Source organism: Sesamum indicum, linkage group LG3 (genome assembly GCF_000512975.1).
Source record: "Sesamum indicum cultivar Zhongzhi No. 13 linkage group LG3, S_indicum_v1.0, whole genome shotgun sequence".
In the NCBI taxonomy this organism is placed as follows: Eukaryota; Viridiplantae; Streptophyta; class Magnoliopsida; order Lamiales; family Pedaliaceae; genus Sesamum; species Sesamum indicum.
Window position 1 is genome coordinate 15,415,989 of NC_026147.1, and position 16,153 is coordinate 15,432,141.

The following is a 16,153-nucleotide window of genomic DNA, read 5'->3' on the forward strand; positions in this document are numbered from 1 at the left end:
ATCTTAACCAATATCATATAACCACCGGTACAGGGTACCCATCGTATGTAATATCCTTCATTGGCCGAGTTATAGCAATCTCAGCAAAGGACATCACGCCGAACCTGACACCCCCACACCACCCTAGTATATAGCCGTCAGCACAAGATATTTCCTACCATCCGAAATACTACGGTATCCTTCGCACCATGGTATCTAGCTGTATATTTATCTTTCTCATATCATATATCACATCATTATGATAGCATACAGCTCATTATCAACCACATCATATCACATCATCGCAAACCATTGAACATGCCCCAAGTTAGATAAGCTACCTTTTCATCTCAGCTTATTATCTGCACATTGACAACTTCATAATCTAGCTCCAGTCAATCTTCGAATAAAAGCATGTCACAATCATTCACAACAATTCCATCATTTATCTTTAGTCAACAACCAAATCGAAGTATACCACATTATTCGCACATGTATCACACTGAACCGTAGGCAAAACGTATAACGACTATTTCACTCGACTACCATGTAACTTAGTTAAGCACATGAAAATTCCTGATCAAGTTCACACATAGACAAGTAGATACGTATGTAGATCTAATTAACTATACTTACCTCACTTTCCAACTATTTAAATAGTAGAATGACGTGTTCAGTCTTGAACGTAGTTCTTGTGTCCTATATGAGTTATAAGACGTATATTCAATAAATCGATAATGTTGTAGTTTCTTCATAAAGCATTAGATAATATTTGTACATTTGTCACTAATCTTTTAATATTTCATTCTAAAAAATTCAAATCTTTATTCCATTTTCTTTTATGTAAAGTTACACTATTTTTCTACTCGTTTTCTTGAAACTCTTGATAAATGAATTTGACTTGTTTTATGGTATTATATGATTGTTCATGCTCAAGCCAGTTGGGTAATGTCTTGAACATGAGTTAGAGGAAGCGATGGACGAAGAACAATACTGGGGATGGTGACCGCGTTAGAAGTTTAATTCCTAAAGATATCTTTTACTACTAGATTCATTATCTGTTATTGATATGGATGTATAAAGATTTTGTTTATTAGTTCAAAATTATTTAAATTTGAGGATACATTGACTACACTTATCCGCATGAGGGTTTTAGTATTTCTCTTCAAATAATATAGATAAAATAAAATGTCATGATTATTTTGAGATAGTTTTCCTATATAATGTCTTAAACAATATCTTGTTGTTGATTTATATTCTTTTATTGTGATCTAATATTTCATAATAGGAAAACTTTCTTTTTTTTAAAATGAATTGTTTAAAAATTTCGTTGCTAACTTCACTAGCAAGTAAATTTCTTGTAGCAAATAATGTAGATTAACAACAAATTTAGCAAGATATCTCTTTCCCAATTACCTCGACTTTGAATTTTTTTTCGGATAACTATATAATCATTTTCTTATAGTGATTGCTAGTCATATTTCCTGTTCTTTTTAATTTCCAAAGAAAAAGATTGAGAATTCGAAATATTTACATGATGGCGTGAAGAAATTTGTATGAAATTTGTAAAACAAAAACCACGATTGTTGCATATATATCATTTCAAAGGGATAAATTATGAAATAAATAAAGACTTAATAAGTAAACAGACTTTTGCTCCGACATGAAATATTTTGCCAGAAAAGATTTATCATCGACTACTTATTTGATACTTCCACATAATATTTATTATCGACTACCACTACCGACATTTCCACGAGAACCTAATCCGGACGAAGACGATGAACCCGGAAAGTTGAGAGATGTTGCAACAACTAGACGACTATGAGGAGGAGGAGGTCTATTAGGAGGCGGACGACGGGGTGGTAGACGCTTCACCTTCGGTCGTGGTGTTTTAATCGGCTTACGGGGTGTAGGAACATACGGTATATACCTCCACGGCTTGCTATTACCAATCTCCATTAAGGAATAAAACTTTGGTCCATCCACTGAATTCTCACTACCATGATCCCCATATGTGATAACTGGAAATATAATCAAAATCAATAGCACTAGAAATTGATAAGGGGCCATCATCTTACCCATGCAAATGTGTTGAGCATGTCACATATTATTTGTATATATATAGGGGTAGGTTTATTATATTGTTTTTATAAAAAAAAAAATTATTATTGCCTACACTATGGCTACCGACTAAAAGATATGGTAAATAACTAGTATTAACTATGGTTAGATAAAATCGATACAAAAATTTAGTTTATACACTACGAAAAATATTTTTCACCATGGTTATGAGCCATTGGAAATATTTTGTATGACTTTTAGTCATGACAAATATTTTAGCCACACTCACAAAAATCACGTCCCAAAATTATAACATGACCATGATCAATAAATATTTACTGCAACTATTTATTTTTAATCATAACAATTCATTATAATTAAAGTTATATTTGTTCTGGTGTTGTTGGAAATTCATAATAATGCATACGATCCTTAAAAAATTAAACCAACTCAATCCACAAGATACTTATTCTCATCCCATTTAATTTGATTTCTCCTTCTTGGTGAACTTGAAATTTGATAGCAAAACTAGTTTAATGTCCCTATTATCTCATTTTTTTTAGGGATGATTACAACGTCCTTCTCTGAAATTTAGTGTAACTATACATAATTTTTTTGTATAATTTTTCAGATTACAAATAATTTATATATAATTACACTACACTTCAAGATAGGAAGATGTAATTATCCCTTTTTTCTATTCATGCTATTACGAGCATTTGCCATTGGGATAATAGGCAAATATGGCACACAGAAAATTAGATGAACCCTACTGAAATTTCATGTTAGTTGGCCTAATGAAGGGCGAAAATGCATTTTTCGATTTATAGTTTTGGTGGTGACACTTTTTGGTCTACTTTGATTTAACTCTGTAATTTAGGAAAATAATTTTTTAAAAAAGAGTAGCACATTTTGTACAATTTCAGCCCAAAAAAGTCAATTTCGTCTGAAAAAGTCACATGCTTGACTTGTACTCTCATTTTTTCTGCAAAATTGGATTTTCTGACAAAAACTAGACCATACATGCAATATGTATATATATATTATTTTCTGACAAAAACTAGACCATACATGCAATATGTATATATATATTTTTTAAATTATTGTCCTCATGAAATATTTAAGACGTAATGATAAAAAATATCATCTCACAATAGTTATAAATTATATGCAGGACAAAAAAAAATGCACTTTTCCCACCTAATTAACGATAGCCTTGATGCAGGTGGAAATATTATTATTAAGAGTGTAATAATTTTATTATTATTATTAAGAGTGTAATAATTTTTAAATTTAGAGATAACTGACTCCAAAGTCTATTATTTATTAAAAAGCTAATGTCGAACACAAAATTATATATATTTTTGTTAATGCAATGGTCATATTAGTGTTAAATTTAAAATTCCCTTTTCCATAGAAAATTTTACATTTGTCCTTTGTATTCCAGAAAGTAAAAGGAAAATCAAAATTAAAGCATGCATGTAAGGTAAACAAGGGCAAAATTAAAAGTAAATATGATTTTTTCTTAAAAGTCATTTTTAAACCTCTTTTAAATAAAATTAAGAGTAAATGCTATATTTGGTCCTTGAATTTTTATTTAAAATTATTTTAGTTCCTCAAGTTTATTTCTTAACTTTAGCATTGTTAAACTTTAATTTTTGTCTCAATTTGGTCTCTCTGACTTTTCAGCAATAATATTGCCGGAGTTTGACTTTTTGGAGGGTAAAATGGTCAGTTTAAATTTTATCTTATCACTTTAGTCTCTTAAGTTTGTAAATTATTAAATTAGTCCTTTTTTTAAAAAGAAAACCACTTTTTTATATTTTTATATGGTACGATGTAATTATCTTGTATGAAAAATGAAAACTTTGAACTCTTGTGAACGCAACATTCACATATTGCTTAACTTAAAATAATAGAGTCTCTTTCTTTTTCATTTTCAAAAGTGACAATAAATATCAAAATTATAAATAAATTTATAAAGCTTATATAATCTAAAAATATAATAAAAAAATCTAAGTTGGTTCTTTAATCTTAGGAGTTAAAAATCATTTAAGAGATTTTTATAGATTTTTTCTATAGAATGGGACTACATATTTAGAAGACCTCTTAAAATAAATTTAATATAATGAGATCCACCAATGAATCTAGTTAAAAAGCATAATCTATCAAATTTTTGTTCAAAAACCCAAACATTTAATAATATCGTTAAGGTTTTAATTTTTTTAAACTTATCTTTAACTCTTGAAATAAAAAATTATTAACTTAGGTTTTTTTAATTATATTTTCATATTAGATAAATTTTATAAAATTTATTCAAAATTTTAATTTTTTTAACACTACAAAAAAATTGAATTTCTACCAAATTTAGGAACGGATTTTTTGCCTATTGTAACAGTTTGAAATTAAAAAATTAATTTAAACCGGAATTTGGAATGGTTTTATGTTCCATCTTTATAGACGACGTTCCTAAAACTTAGGAACGGTTGGTGTAGGACTGTTCTCAACGTGGAACGGGTATTATACCACATTATTCTTGATCATTCCTAATAGTGTATTTGAATATGAAATTTGATTTGTTTGATTGGAACACATTGAATCAGTTTTGAAAATATTATGTAAATAAATTTGGGATAATTTTGGAACGATTTTTGTAATACGCACTGAAATTTGGAACTGTTGTTAATTTATGATGATGATATATTTAGGAACGATCATTGAAATTGAATGGTGCATTTTTTGGAATAGTATTAAGCACGATTTATTATTTGTTTGAAACACTATCTTGTAAGTGTTTTAGGATTATTTATTGGAACCCATTGTAGTGTATGCATTAGTTGAGTTGGAATATATTTAGGAATGATCAATTCTTTTTAGGAACACCTTTTTTAGAACTATTTTAGCAATGGTGTTTGGAACGGCGTTGTTTTTTTAATTTTGTAATATTTTATTTACAATTACTAAAATCGATCCTAATTTTTTAATTATATAATTTTAAATAATTTAATATTTATAACTAATTATATGTATTAGTTTAATTAATTGAATAAATATTAAATAATAGAATGTAATAAACTTTATGAAACATGAATAATTAGGAAAAAATATTATGTTAATATAAAATATTATCCAATTACAAAATTTTTAAAAAAATAAGATAAAATCTAATCTAAACATTCCTCATCAGCAACTTCCATATCATCCTCATTCGGGGCAAAGGGGTTTGTTGGAGGCTGTGCGGGGTGCTAGTGAAGGCGGTCGGTGTGATGGTCCCCCAATCGAGGAGCTGGCCTACATGGAATTGATCATGGCCATTATGTTGACCATCATCGTCTCTAGTTGGACCATGCGATCCTCCATGTCCGAGTTTGGGGGTGGCAGTGGCGATGCCGATGGTGACGTGTAGGTCCAGCTGGAGACGTGGCCTCAGAACCCAGGCCGAAAACAAGGCCCTTGTTTCTTGCCCCAAACTGCAGCATCATCACCGAAGCCTCTAATTCAATCGGGGAATCGTGGTCCACAATCGTGGGCTAAGACTGATGATTCTCCATTAGCTTTTAGAATGTCTGCTGCAAAACAAACAAAATCATTAAAACTTTACCCCAATTAAATTATTTTGAAAAAAAATAAAATTATTATTATACTTACTGCTACCTCAACTGCTCTCAGGCTGCTCCAGTCGCCGTCGGCTTTCTTTTTGTAGCATTTGGCAAATAATTCATCTACTTGGTGGCTGATGGAGCTTTGTCTCCTTCAGAAGCATAAAACAGTTAGTATAATATTTATAAAAAAATGATAAACCTTAAAAACTAATATAAATTACTTACCAACTTCCTCTTGTGCATGTCGTCCCCCATTGTAGAAATTTCTTACTTTTTTGTTGATGAAAATTGAGTTAAATATAATTTATCTTTATGTGATATGAGAAATGACGAAAACTCCTTCTGTAAAATAAAAATAGCAAATTACTCTCTTTGTATTTAGAAAAATGAAAAAAATTCCCCCTCCCCCATTCACCCACCAAGCAAGGGTTTAAATAGGAGGGCAATTTGCTTCGTTTTCTAAAACACAAAAGATAATTTGTTATTTATACCTTTCATATGAGGTTTTAACCCAATGAAAAATTTAAATTTTTTGACCTTTTCACTATTAATAATATATACTATTATAAAATAATACATTTTGTCATAACAGTTCTTAAATATCCAAATTTATTCTTTTAATTCATTTCTTCATTTCAAAAAAATTTGGCCAAAATAATAATTTTAATGTATTTTAGTAATTTCATATTTTAATTTTTTTCTCTCGACACCCTACTACAGATTTCTCTCTCACCTTACTTCTCCATGTTTATTATAATTTATAAATACAAATTGTTCTCTTTTACAAATTTCTTTTCTTTCCATCATTTCATACCACAATTCTTTTTTATATACTCGTGGGATCGAGTACAAAAAAGATCAGTAATTAATAAAATATTAAATATATGTGTATGTGTGTGTGTGAGAGAGAGAGAGAGAAACAGAGTATCATGTCAAAATGGCATAGTATGTCAGCCCAAAGCAATCAAATTAACTTCATGATAACAATGTGAGCTCCATCAAGCACAACATTTATCTTATAACCATCTATCCAGCAAACAAGAAGGTCACTAATTCCTCGGCGTATCCATGCCGTGGTTAGGCACCCGTGATCCCTTTGGTGCATGTGAAGAAGGTGGGACATCGCAATTTCTTCTAGGCTTATTCACCCCGATGCAATTTGGCTCAACGTCGCCCTTCTCCCCTATTGTTTTTCCCCATGCTTGGAGCGCCTCAGCCTCGTTCTTGCTTGAGGGCGATGGCGACGGTGATGGTTTGTGCTTAGGCCATCCTTGAGATGAAAAACGGCCCAGGACAACTTTTCGGCCCGGATCATCAGAGACGCCGGCGCCAACAGCTGAGATAGGGGTGGCAAAAACCATCGTCCAGAGCAAGAACATGAGCATCAAGTATGGAGTAGACATGGCTAGAAAGGTCTTGAATTTGTGAATCTTATGTGAATTGTGATGATGAGAAAAATGGTCGAGATTTTATAGAGGAATGAGAGACCTTGTAGTTATGCCAGTATTTAATTTGGTAGGAATCTATATTATGATAGGATGAGTAGCATGTAATAGTTTACCAAATTAGACCATGTGAATTATGTCGTATTAATTTTTCATGATAAAATCAAGCATTCATCATAAATAAAAATATACAAAAATACATGTACGCTTTGCTAATTGTCGAATATTTGTATATTTGTATCATAAATAAGGGAGTACAAAATGTAAATAGTGTTAATTATGTCATGTCAGTTTAAAAAATAACCACCTGTTATAAATAAGAACCAATCTGTAAATTAATGACCACCCACCAAAGTGAATAGAATAGTTTATAAATCAAAGTAGTTGGAAATGCACACTCGACCCGTGTGCCAATATAATAATATTTTTATTTAAACTAATACAATTGAGTAACAATAAAATAGATAGAATAAATGAAATAAACAAACATATGCATGAGAGAATAATAAGTGGGGTCGAATTAGTTACTTCATAGAAAGAGAGAAAAAAACAAAATAATTAATAAATAAATTTGAAAATAAAAATAAAAACGATGGACCCAAAAACTAGAAGACACCACAACCACCCTCTTCAATTATACTCATAATCGTGGCACATCTTGTGTATATGCATAATTTTTTAAAAATATTTAAAGAATATACTTTTAAATATTATATAAATTATATTTTATTTGGTAAAGTTAAAAATTACCAAAATCATATAAAAATATATGAGAAATAAAACCTACAGAAATATAATTATGAAAGATCATGACGAGTGGAAAAGTTAAAAACAATTAATGAATTTAAAATTTTTAAAAAAATAACAAACCAAAATTGATTTAGACACTAAAAAGGATCTCCCCATTATTTTTTGGGAAATTTACTATAATTTTTTTTGAAAATTTTCTTTTTTGGCTTTAAATAGATATTTATGTGAGAGTTGAGTGCAACATTACTTGATAAAATTAAATTTACCTCTGTTACGATGGGTTGTGCTCTCCTCTCGCATCCTGGTCCCTTACCTCTTCTTCCATGCGGATTTGCATTATCAATGTTGTAAGCGTCGTTTCTTTTTGCTTGTGGCGCATTGTTTTATGAAATTCCTTCCATGAAGGTGGAAGTGTGTCGATGATGCCACAAACAACAAGGTTATCTCTAATTTTGAGGTCCTCCGGCCTGAGCTCTCCAACTATCATAAATAAAAACTTGAGCTTGGTCCGCCACTAATTTGTTATCCACCATTTCAAATCAAAAAAATCTGCTAGCAGCATATTTTTCCGCACCTGTCTCTTTGGTATCATACTTACTCTGCAACGGTTTCCAAATTTTCTTTGCAGTAGAATATGTTCTATCATAATAATCATAAAAATTATCAGATAGACAGTTAAGAATATTATACCGACATTTGAATGCATCATAGTTGCAGTTCTCCACTTTTTCTTAGTGGATAGCATACTCATCATTATTCATGTTAATGTCATCAACCTTGTTCTGATTCTTTTTGAGAATATAGGAAATTTTGAGAAAACTTAGATTAAAAAGTACTTTACCCTTCCATCTCTTGAAATGAGTGAAACAAAAGGGCTTGTGGAGATCTCCCACACTAACATCCCCTCGTATTACAACTGTAACCATATGAATCTCCTTAAAATTATTGTAAAAATAACAACTTATAATTGAAAGAATGAAAATAGATCTTCAAGTTGAGGCGCGAATATCTCGCTTACTTTAAGAAAATTCAAGCCCACTGCAGTAAAATTCTCGCTGGTCCAATAGTATCACTCTTGACTTACCTCTCCAAAATATAACAACCCGACAACGTCGTATGGCTCTAACTCACCTTGGACAAGTAGTAAAGTCCAAAGCTCCACAAAAAAGAATACCTTCCAACAACTAATATAACTCTCTCTTATAAAATAATTACATGTAGTATATGTGTATATGTGTGTCTCAAAATAAGTAGAATGATATCCCCTTTAATAGATGTAGAAATCATCCACCATTTTAATGTGAATTAGTAGACAATTATGTAATAGAAAGTGGTGATAAATGTGTAGTAATGTGTATGAATATGGTGTAGTAGTGGGATGATGGTATTGAAGAAAGATTATTACAAACATATAACCATAAACATCCACTAACCTCAACTTCAATAGGAGGAATACGAAGAGACATACATTTTAATTTAAATATTAAAATGCAATATACATATATATACTAACATTTTTTTTTTTTTGGGTAAAGTCATACTGAAATATTTAAAAGTACTAATAAACAAAATTTATCTATTTATAAATTTAAAATTAATCACAAAAGAATCATAATAATGAATATCTGGCTACCCAAATTATGTAATTGATTTTAAATATTAAATATTACCTTGAGAGAGTTAAAGTACATGTCTTAATAATGTAAAAGATATAGCTGCCGAAGAAACACAGACAAGTATGTAAGGTTAAGAAATTATCCGAAAAGGCATGCATAAATTTACGTTTGTGTACATAATTTATTTATGAGTTAATTTATCATGTCAACTTTACACTTAATTTGACATTTAAATTTTTTTTTTTTTTTGTTAACTTATCATCTCAACTTTATAAAATTTGCACTTTATCATTTATAATTATTTTTAAACCAATTTTTTTCCCGTAAAAACATGATATGCAGTGCACATGTAATATTTGAAAATTATTTCACATATGAACAACATGTAATGTTTTTTCAACAAAAAAACAGTCATATATGGCAAAATGCAAATTTTACAAAGTTAAAATAATAAATTGACAAAATAAAAAATTCAATGACAGAGTATAGAAACAGATATAATATCGAATAACAGAATATAATTTGTCCTTTACTTATGAAAAAGAAGGATTGAAATATTCCTACAGAAAATTTATGAAGAACGTATTATTCTGAATAACTAAAGGTTTTCATAATGAACACGGTCAAAATTAATTAAAGTTTTTTTTTTAATTTATTGATTTATATTTAAGTACAATTCTTACCAAAACAAAGTCTGATCGAACCAAACAAATACAATTGCTATGTAATTAGTCGATTTTTTTGAATTATACACCTATCATACAATAAATATATTACATTTGCTATATAATTGACTCTGATTTGGCTACTCCTAACTCAATATATCAAATGATAGTTTTATGAACTTAATATTTTTTAAAAATAATGCAATACATGCAACACGGAGACATTTTACTAGTATAATTGAAAACGATGTTACACAATCTCCTTCTATTTTACATTTCCTATCAAACTATAGTACAAAGCCACTTCTTGCCAAGAACAATGAGAATATGTCATGTAAATAACTAGTAGATACTTTACATGTACACTTCCGCTGCACATTCTTGCGCAGAAATGAGCCTGAGCGGAAGACAGAATGGAAACGACCACCCAAATAAACGGACAGAATTTACGGGCTTAGCTTACCGTCTAAATAAAATTAGCACTCAAACTTTAGGCATCAGAGTTCTCTGGTATTTTCCCCACCGAGTCACTGAACCCCTTCCCCTTGGTTCTTCCTTGTTCGGGATGATACGGGCTTCTCATCGCTTTCAATATCACCCCCAGTTGTTGGTGGAGACATATTGTTCTTTGCGAATTGTGTTGCAGCTGCTCTGGCGCCGGCAATAGCTGCCACAAGACTAGGTGATTTTTCCTCCTCTGATATTCTGGAGCCATTTGGACGAGAAGCAAGAGAGCCGGGCCTTAAAGAGAAAGGATCTTTCGGATCTGGATGTGGAAACTTAATTGGTAGTGGAGGTTTAACAGAAGAGAGACCTCTAACAGCCGATTCATATATCTGGGGATATAGTGAGAAGATGTAAGTGGTCAAGTAAATCCAAATTCCACAGCAACACAAGAAGGTGATAAATTAGATTAGCTGAGTGAAAATATACAGAATGGTTCTTGCCACTACCTTCCTTTCCAAATTATAAACTCCTTGGTATCCGCGCATCTCAAATGGGATTATTAGTTTCTGCATGAATTAATTGACAAGTATCATTATGTGGAATGTAAAATTGAAATAATTTAGATTACGGATAAAGAGAAAACCAGTATGGTATTCCAAAAAGAAACAGAACCAACAACTGAAGGAGAGAAGAAGAAGACAAAGGAAAGAAAGAAACCTGGGGTTGCTCACAAAGCCAACAAAAAGCAGTTTGCCCTTCTAGTCTCACCTGTGGTAGACAGATTTATATTCCGTGCATGAATATGCTGACGTGTTAAGAGCAAATTATACCAATATTTACATGAATACAGCTGAAAAGACTGAGTTAAAATATGATGTTTTAAGTGCTCACTGATGCAGGTAGTTCTTCCCAGTTTACTAGCTCTTCACAGGTAACGCAACCAACCACGTTGACACAACCTGTTAAAAGATGAAGTTTTGGGTTATGCAAGGTTATCGCAACAAAATTCGTGCCTGAGAACAATATGTAGCAGCCCTTTGGCAGCTGAAGTGGGATCATGCATTGGAAGTTGAACTAAAATGTTTTGCTTTCAATCAGATGCAAATTGAAAAAAGTGATTCTAAATGCAAATCCACATTTGATCTTTTACGGTCCTGGTATTTGCCATTTCCAATCAGGAGAAAGATATCAAATGCAGATCAATCCCCAGAAACAAACATGTGTGCAAAATCCCAGTATATGAATGATGGAGGATAGGAAATATAGAGGCATCAAAAAATTTGTATGAGGTATACCTAGAAGTCTGGAGACTGGGTAATGCTCTGGGAACTTGATATCTGTTATTCCATTCATTGCATAGAGTTCTCTATAAAAGTCCTCCATGGCTCTGATTGTCTCCGGTTCAGGAATCTTACTAGCAGCATGAATCCACAGCCGTCCTTTGGAAAGGACATAAAAGTCAGATGTAATGTTAACTTTGTTCTAACATCTATGCACACTCAATTGCACACGAATGCACACACAGAAGAATATATATACATGCAAATGTACATGATTAATTTGATATGGTTTTACACATTACTGTTGATCTAGCAATTGAGAGACACATATTCTCGTATATGTCTTTAGACAAAGTCACCTCAGAATCCTAAGAAGAAACCAAGCCAGTATGAAAGAAACTTACTAGGTGTCTTACTGATGAGTCTAGTGTAATTCTTGAGCAGATGACATGGTTGTTAAATCAACCACGTGACACAAGGCTGTTGGCCATTTCAACTTTCTCCATCATACAAGGCCCAGTCAGCCTGAACAGCTTGTTGAAATTTTATAATGATTTAAATTCGACTGAAGAATGTAGGTTCAGACTGCAGCATGGTGATACTAAGTAGGATATACCCCAGAGGCCAAAAACATGTTGGAGACCAATATATAGAAGCATACTCCAAAAATAACGAAAAACTGAAGTACGTTGAAGTTGACAACCCCAACTAGAAGGACAAAATGCATTAGAGCTTTCCGAATCCTCAAGACATTACTAGCAATGCTTAGATCAATTATAGTCTAAATTCCACCCTAAAGATAAATGAAATAGCGTTAAAAGGAATCTCTTTATGAAGTCTAATATTTTGACCATAGAAAATGTTGTACAATGTGAAGTTCCAGAACAGAACATCATTTGTAGATGCCAAATATCATAAACATTCTAATGGCAAGCCATGGTTATTCACGTTTGAATATGGGGAAAACAAACCATTCAACATTCTTCATCAGTACGTTCTGAATATTCTGATTATTGATAATATATTTCTGTAACAGTAAATGTGATGCCTACATCTTGACACTTAATCCTATCACGTCGAGAATCATGACCCGGACATTATTTGTCATGCAAGAATATGACCACACTATTCAACAGTAGACATATTGTCCAAAAATTTAAACCATTGTCAGTCGGACAGGGAGAAAACCGCTTTATTGAGGAGCAATGGCAGGACTCTGATCCATTAATTCTCACATAAGGTAGTCCGATCTTAACCCACAAATCAAAAACCTCAAATCTCCTTAATCAAGCCATATCAACATCCTAAATCACCTAACTTTGTCATCTCTTAAGCCCAAACTCACATTACACAGCACAAAATTACGAAGAACATAGAAATTTTCAGTCCATATCATAAGTTCATTGCATTTAGAAAGCTGTCTTATCTTTACCTGATAATTAAAAGCAAAAAGAATCAAAATCCCACCATCAACTCTAAGATCTAATTTTTTCTGTTCGTTCACTCAGAGCACCAACTTTTCAACCACTGCCATTTATACTCAAATTAACAATGAGACAGAAAACATACACATATAACGCACTACAGAAGTGCAACAATCAGTAAGTCTCTATCCCTCTGCCAATCACTAAACCTCCACTAAAATCATTAAACATTATCCCAAAAGCACATAACAATAGCCAAGTAAAAAGAATTTGCATTCTCGAATTCAACCCCAATAGCAGCTACACTCGAGCAATAGAAATCAGCAAGAAAGTTCAATATTGATTGGAAAAACATGAGAGAAAGATGACTCCATTACTCAAAATATAACAAGCTTCATAGAAAAATCAACTATGCGAGCGGCCTAAAACCCTAAAACTCACAAATTCAGAATCCCGAAATTTAGATAATAAGCATTGAAAAATATAAAAAAAAAAAAAAAAAAACAAAGAAGAGGAAGCAAAATAATCTGCGAAAGGGGTTGCAAAAACTTGATTGAATAGAGTTGTACAGTACCTCTAACAGGGGCAGGCCATGATCTGCCTTCAACGCGTTTGATGCCATAAACAAGTAGAGAAGCCCATGGCTGATGCATTGTCAAACATGGGTTTCTGTAGTTCGACGATTCAACCCTCCTCCTGCTCCCCATCACCTGCCGATGAAAGATTCTTTGTTTTAATTTGCGTATTTTGAGGAAATTCCTTCAGGGAATCCTTTAGTGCAGATTTTCTGTGTTTCATGACAACGAGGAATGCTTTGTGGTGGTAGAATTCGTTGTTAAATTAGTTAATTTCTCGTGTTAAACAACTTCTGTTGGAACTGGAGACAATAGCAGAGAATGTTACAGTATGGCAAACGGACTGCCCTATAATATTATCATATTATATTATTTAAAAAGCTGAACAGCAATTTACCCCTTATATTAAAAATGAACATATTATCCCTTTATAAAAAAAAATACAGTAATTTATCTTCCTGTATTTTTTAAAATGAAACAATCTACCTCCTTATACAGGAAGGTAAATTGCTTCATTTTAAAAATCATAGGGGGTAAATTATTGTATTTTAAAAAATACAGAGAGGTAAGTCGCTATTTATTTTTTTATAAGAGAATAATTTGCTCATATATAATATCACAATAGAATTGCTTGCAATTTTCCCCTTATTTCAAACGAAAACCAACAAATGATTCCATCTTTTTCCTATTTGGAAAATGAGGTGGATAAATCAATTTTTGTTTATTCATGCATGGAATTAATATTTTTCATATTTAAGTTTCACAATAAATATATTAATGGTTATTTTAGTATATTATATGACAAGTTTTAAAGGTGATATAATGATATTTAATTTTATTTCTTTGTTTATAATATTTCCTAAAGAATTTATTTGCACTTTTTACTCATTTATTTACTTAAATATAATTAGCTAAAATATTAATTTTTTAAACTTTTAATGTCAAATATTCCATGTACGAGAATTTTTTAATATTACATTTTCAAATTAAGTTTTTTTAACAATAATTAGCAAAATGATGATTTCTATAAAAATGTGCCCTAATATTTACAACTTCTTTACAGTACATTAAGCCAAAAAATCAAAATATTTTGTTACAGTAACAATCAATATATACCCTATAATTTTGAAATTATAATTTTTGTATCCATCCTTTGACTAATTTTATTATCTGATTTTTTTTTCATTTTATTAGATTATGCTGATTTATTTTATGTTTTAATTTTATTTTTACGCCTACATACTTATTATGATCCCATCTCGCAATTAATATAAAGCATAAAAATTTATATAGGACCAAAATTGGAAACAAGTCCACTTATAGGACGAAAAATGTAATTTACCCTTCTTTTGATTGTATTGACTAACGGAGAGAGTAGTTGTCATTATCAATTGGACGGAAATCCCTCAATGGTGCTCAAATTGAAAAAAAAAAAAAAACCACATATGGGACTCAATGTGCACATTGGCCTGAGTGTGAGACCAAAATTAAAAACAGATCTACTTATGGGACCAAAAATGTAATTTACCCTCATTATTCATTTGATGGATGAATCTTTTTTAATGTACATAGATCCAACTCTCCTTTAAATATGTTATTTTATTAGGTGGTAAAATAAAATTTAGAAAAAAGGTACCATAAGGTGAATATGTGCTTTAAGAGTGAACAATAAAAATTATAAATATTTTAAATTTAAAATAAAATGAGTACTTCATAAGTAATTTAAAACTAAAAAATAATTAAAAGAAGAGGACAAATAGGAGGGTTCCTCATTTTTTAAAATTGTCATGGCAATATCTTTGATTAGTAATTATTTTAATTTATTTCTTTAATTTTGTAAAGTTAGATATTCGAGAAAAAAATAATAAAATTAGAGATATTGCGTCTTATTGGGACATAAAAATACAAAATAAATATTAAACTTATTAATGAATAATATTGAGTTGTAAATCATTGCATTATTATTGACACGAGATACATTCGTGTGCATACTGGTTTTATCGTCAATTTTAAAAAATAACTTTGTCATGTTTTTAAAATTATTGCTTTTTACCAATCGAAAATATAAGTACAACGAGAAATGTGAAGGTGGAAAGAGAATTTTTCATGATAATCTACAATTTTTTTTATCTATTGAGTAATTTTAAATTTTGAATGGCAATAATAATAGATACCTTTTGATAAAATTGATGTATTTTTATTATTAATATTAACTGATAATCATGAAGCGATTCTCCCTATAATGATTAATTTTTTTTAGATAAACACTAATAATTATAAAAGAAGAAATTACTATATTATCATTA

General features: G+C 30.8%; 1 protein-coding gene across 1 annotated transcript; it reads right to left on the reverse strand.

Moving 5' to 3' along the window:
- LOC105158454 (activating signal cointegrator 1) lies at positions 10,327-14,092 on the reverse strand. Its single transcript, XM_011075219.2, has 6 exons — positions 13,847-14,092; positions 11,864-12,007; positions 11,460-11,527; positions 11,286-11,336; positions 11,075-11,134; positions 10,327-10,957 (listed from the first exon to the last, which is right to left on the reverse strand). Exons 1-6 carry the CDS (start codon positions 13,977-13,979, stop codon positions 10,649-10,651), a joined length of 765 nt encoding a protein of 254 aa, XP_011073521.1. The 5' UTR covers positions 13,980-14,092; the 3' UTR covers positions 10,327-10,648.

Bases quoted from the DNA above. Each gene is read 5' to 3' on its own strand.
- LOC105158454 (XM_011075219.2), bottom strand. From the start codon at position 13,979: ATGGGGAGCAGGAGGAGGGTTGAATCGTCGAACTACAGAAACCCATGT. The intron at 12,008-13,846 runs GTACTGTACAAC...TCCTTTCCAAAG, and splicing joins ATGGCCTGCCCCTGTTAGAG to GACGGCTGTGGATTCATGCT. The intron at 10,958-11,074 runs GTAGTGGCAAGA...CTATATCCCCAG, and splicing joins TTTATAATTTGGAAAGGAAG to ATATATGAATCGGCTGTTAG.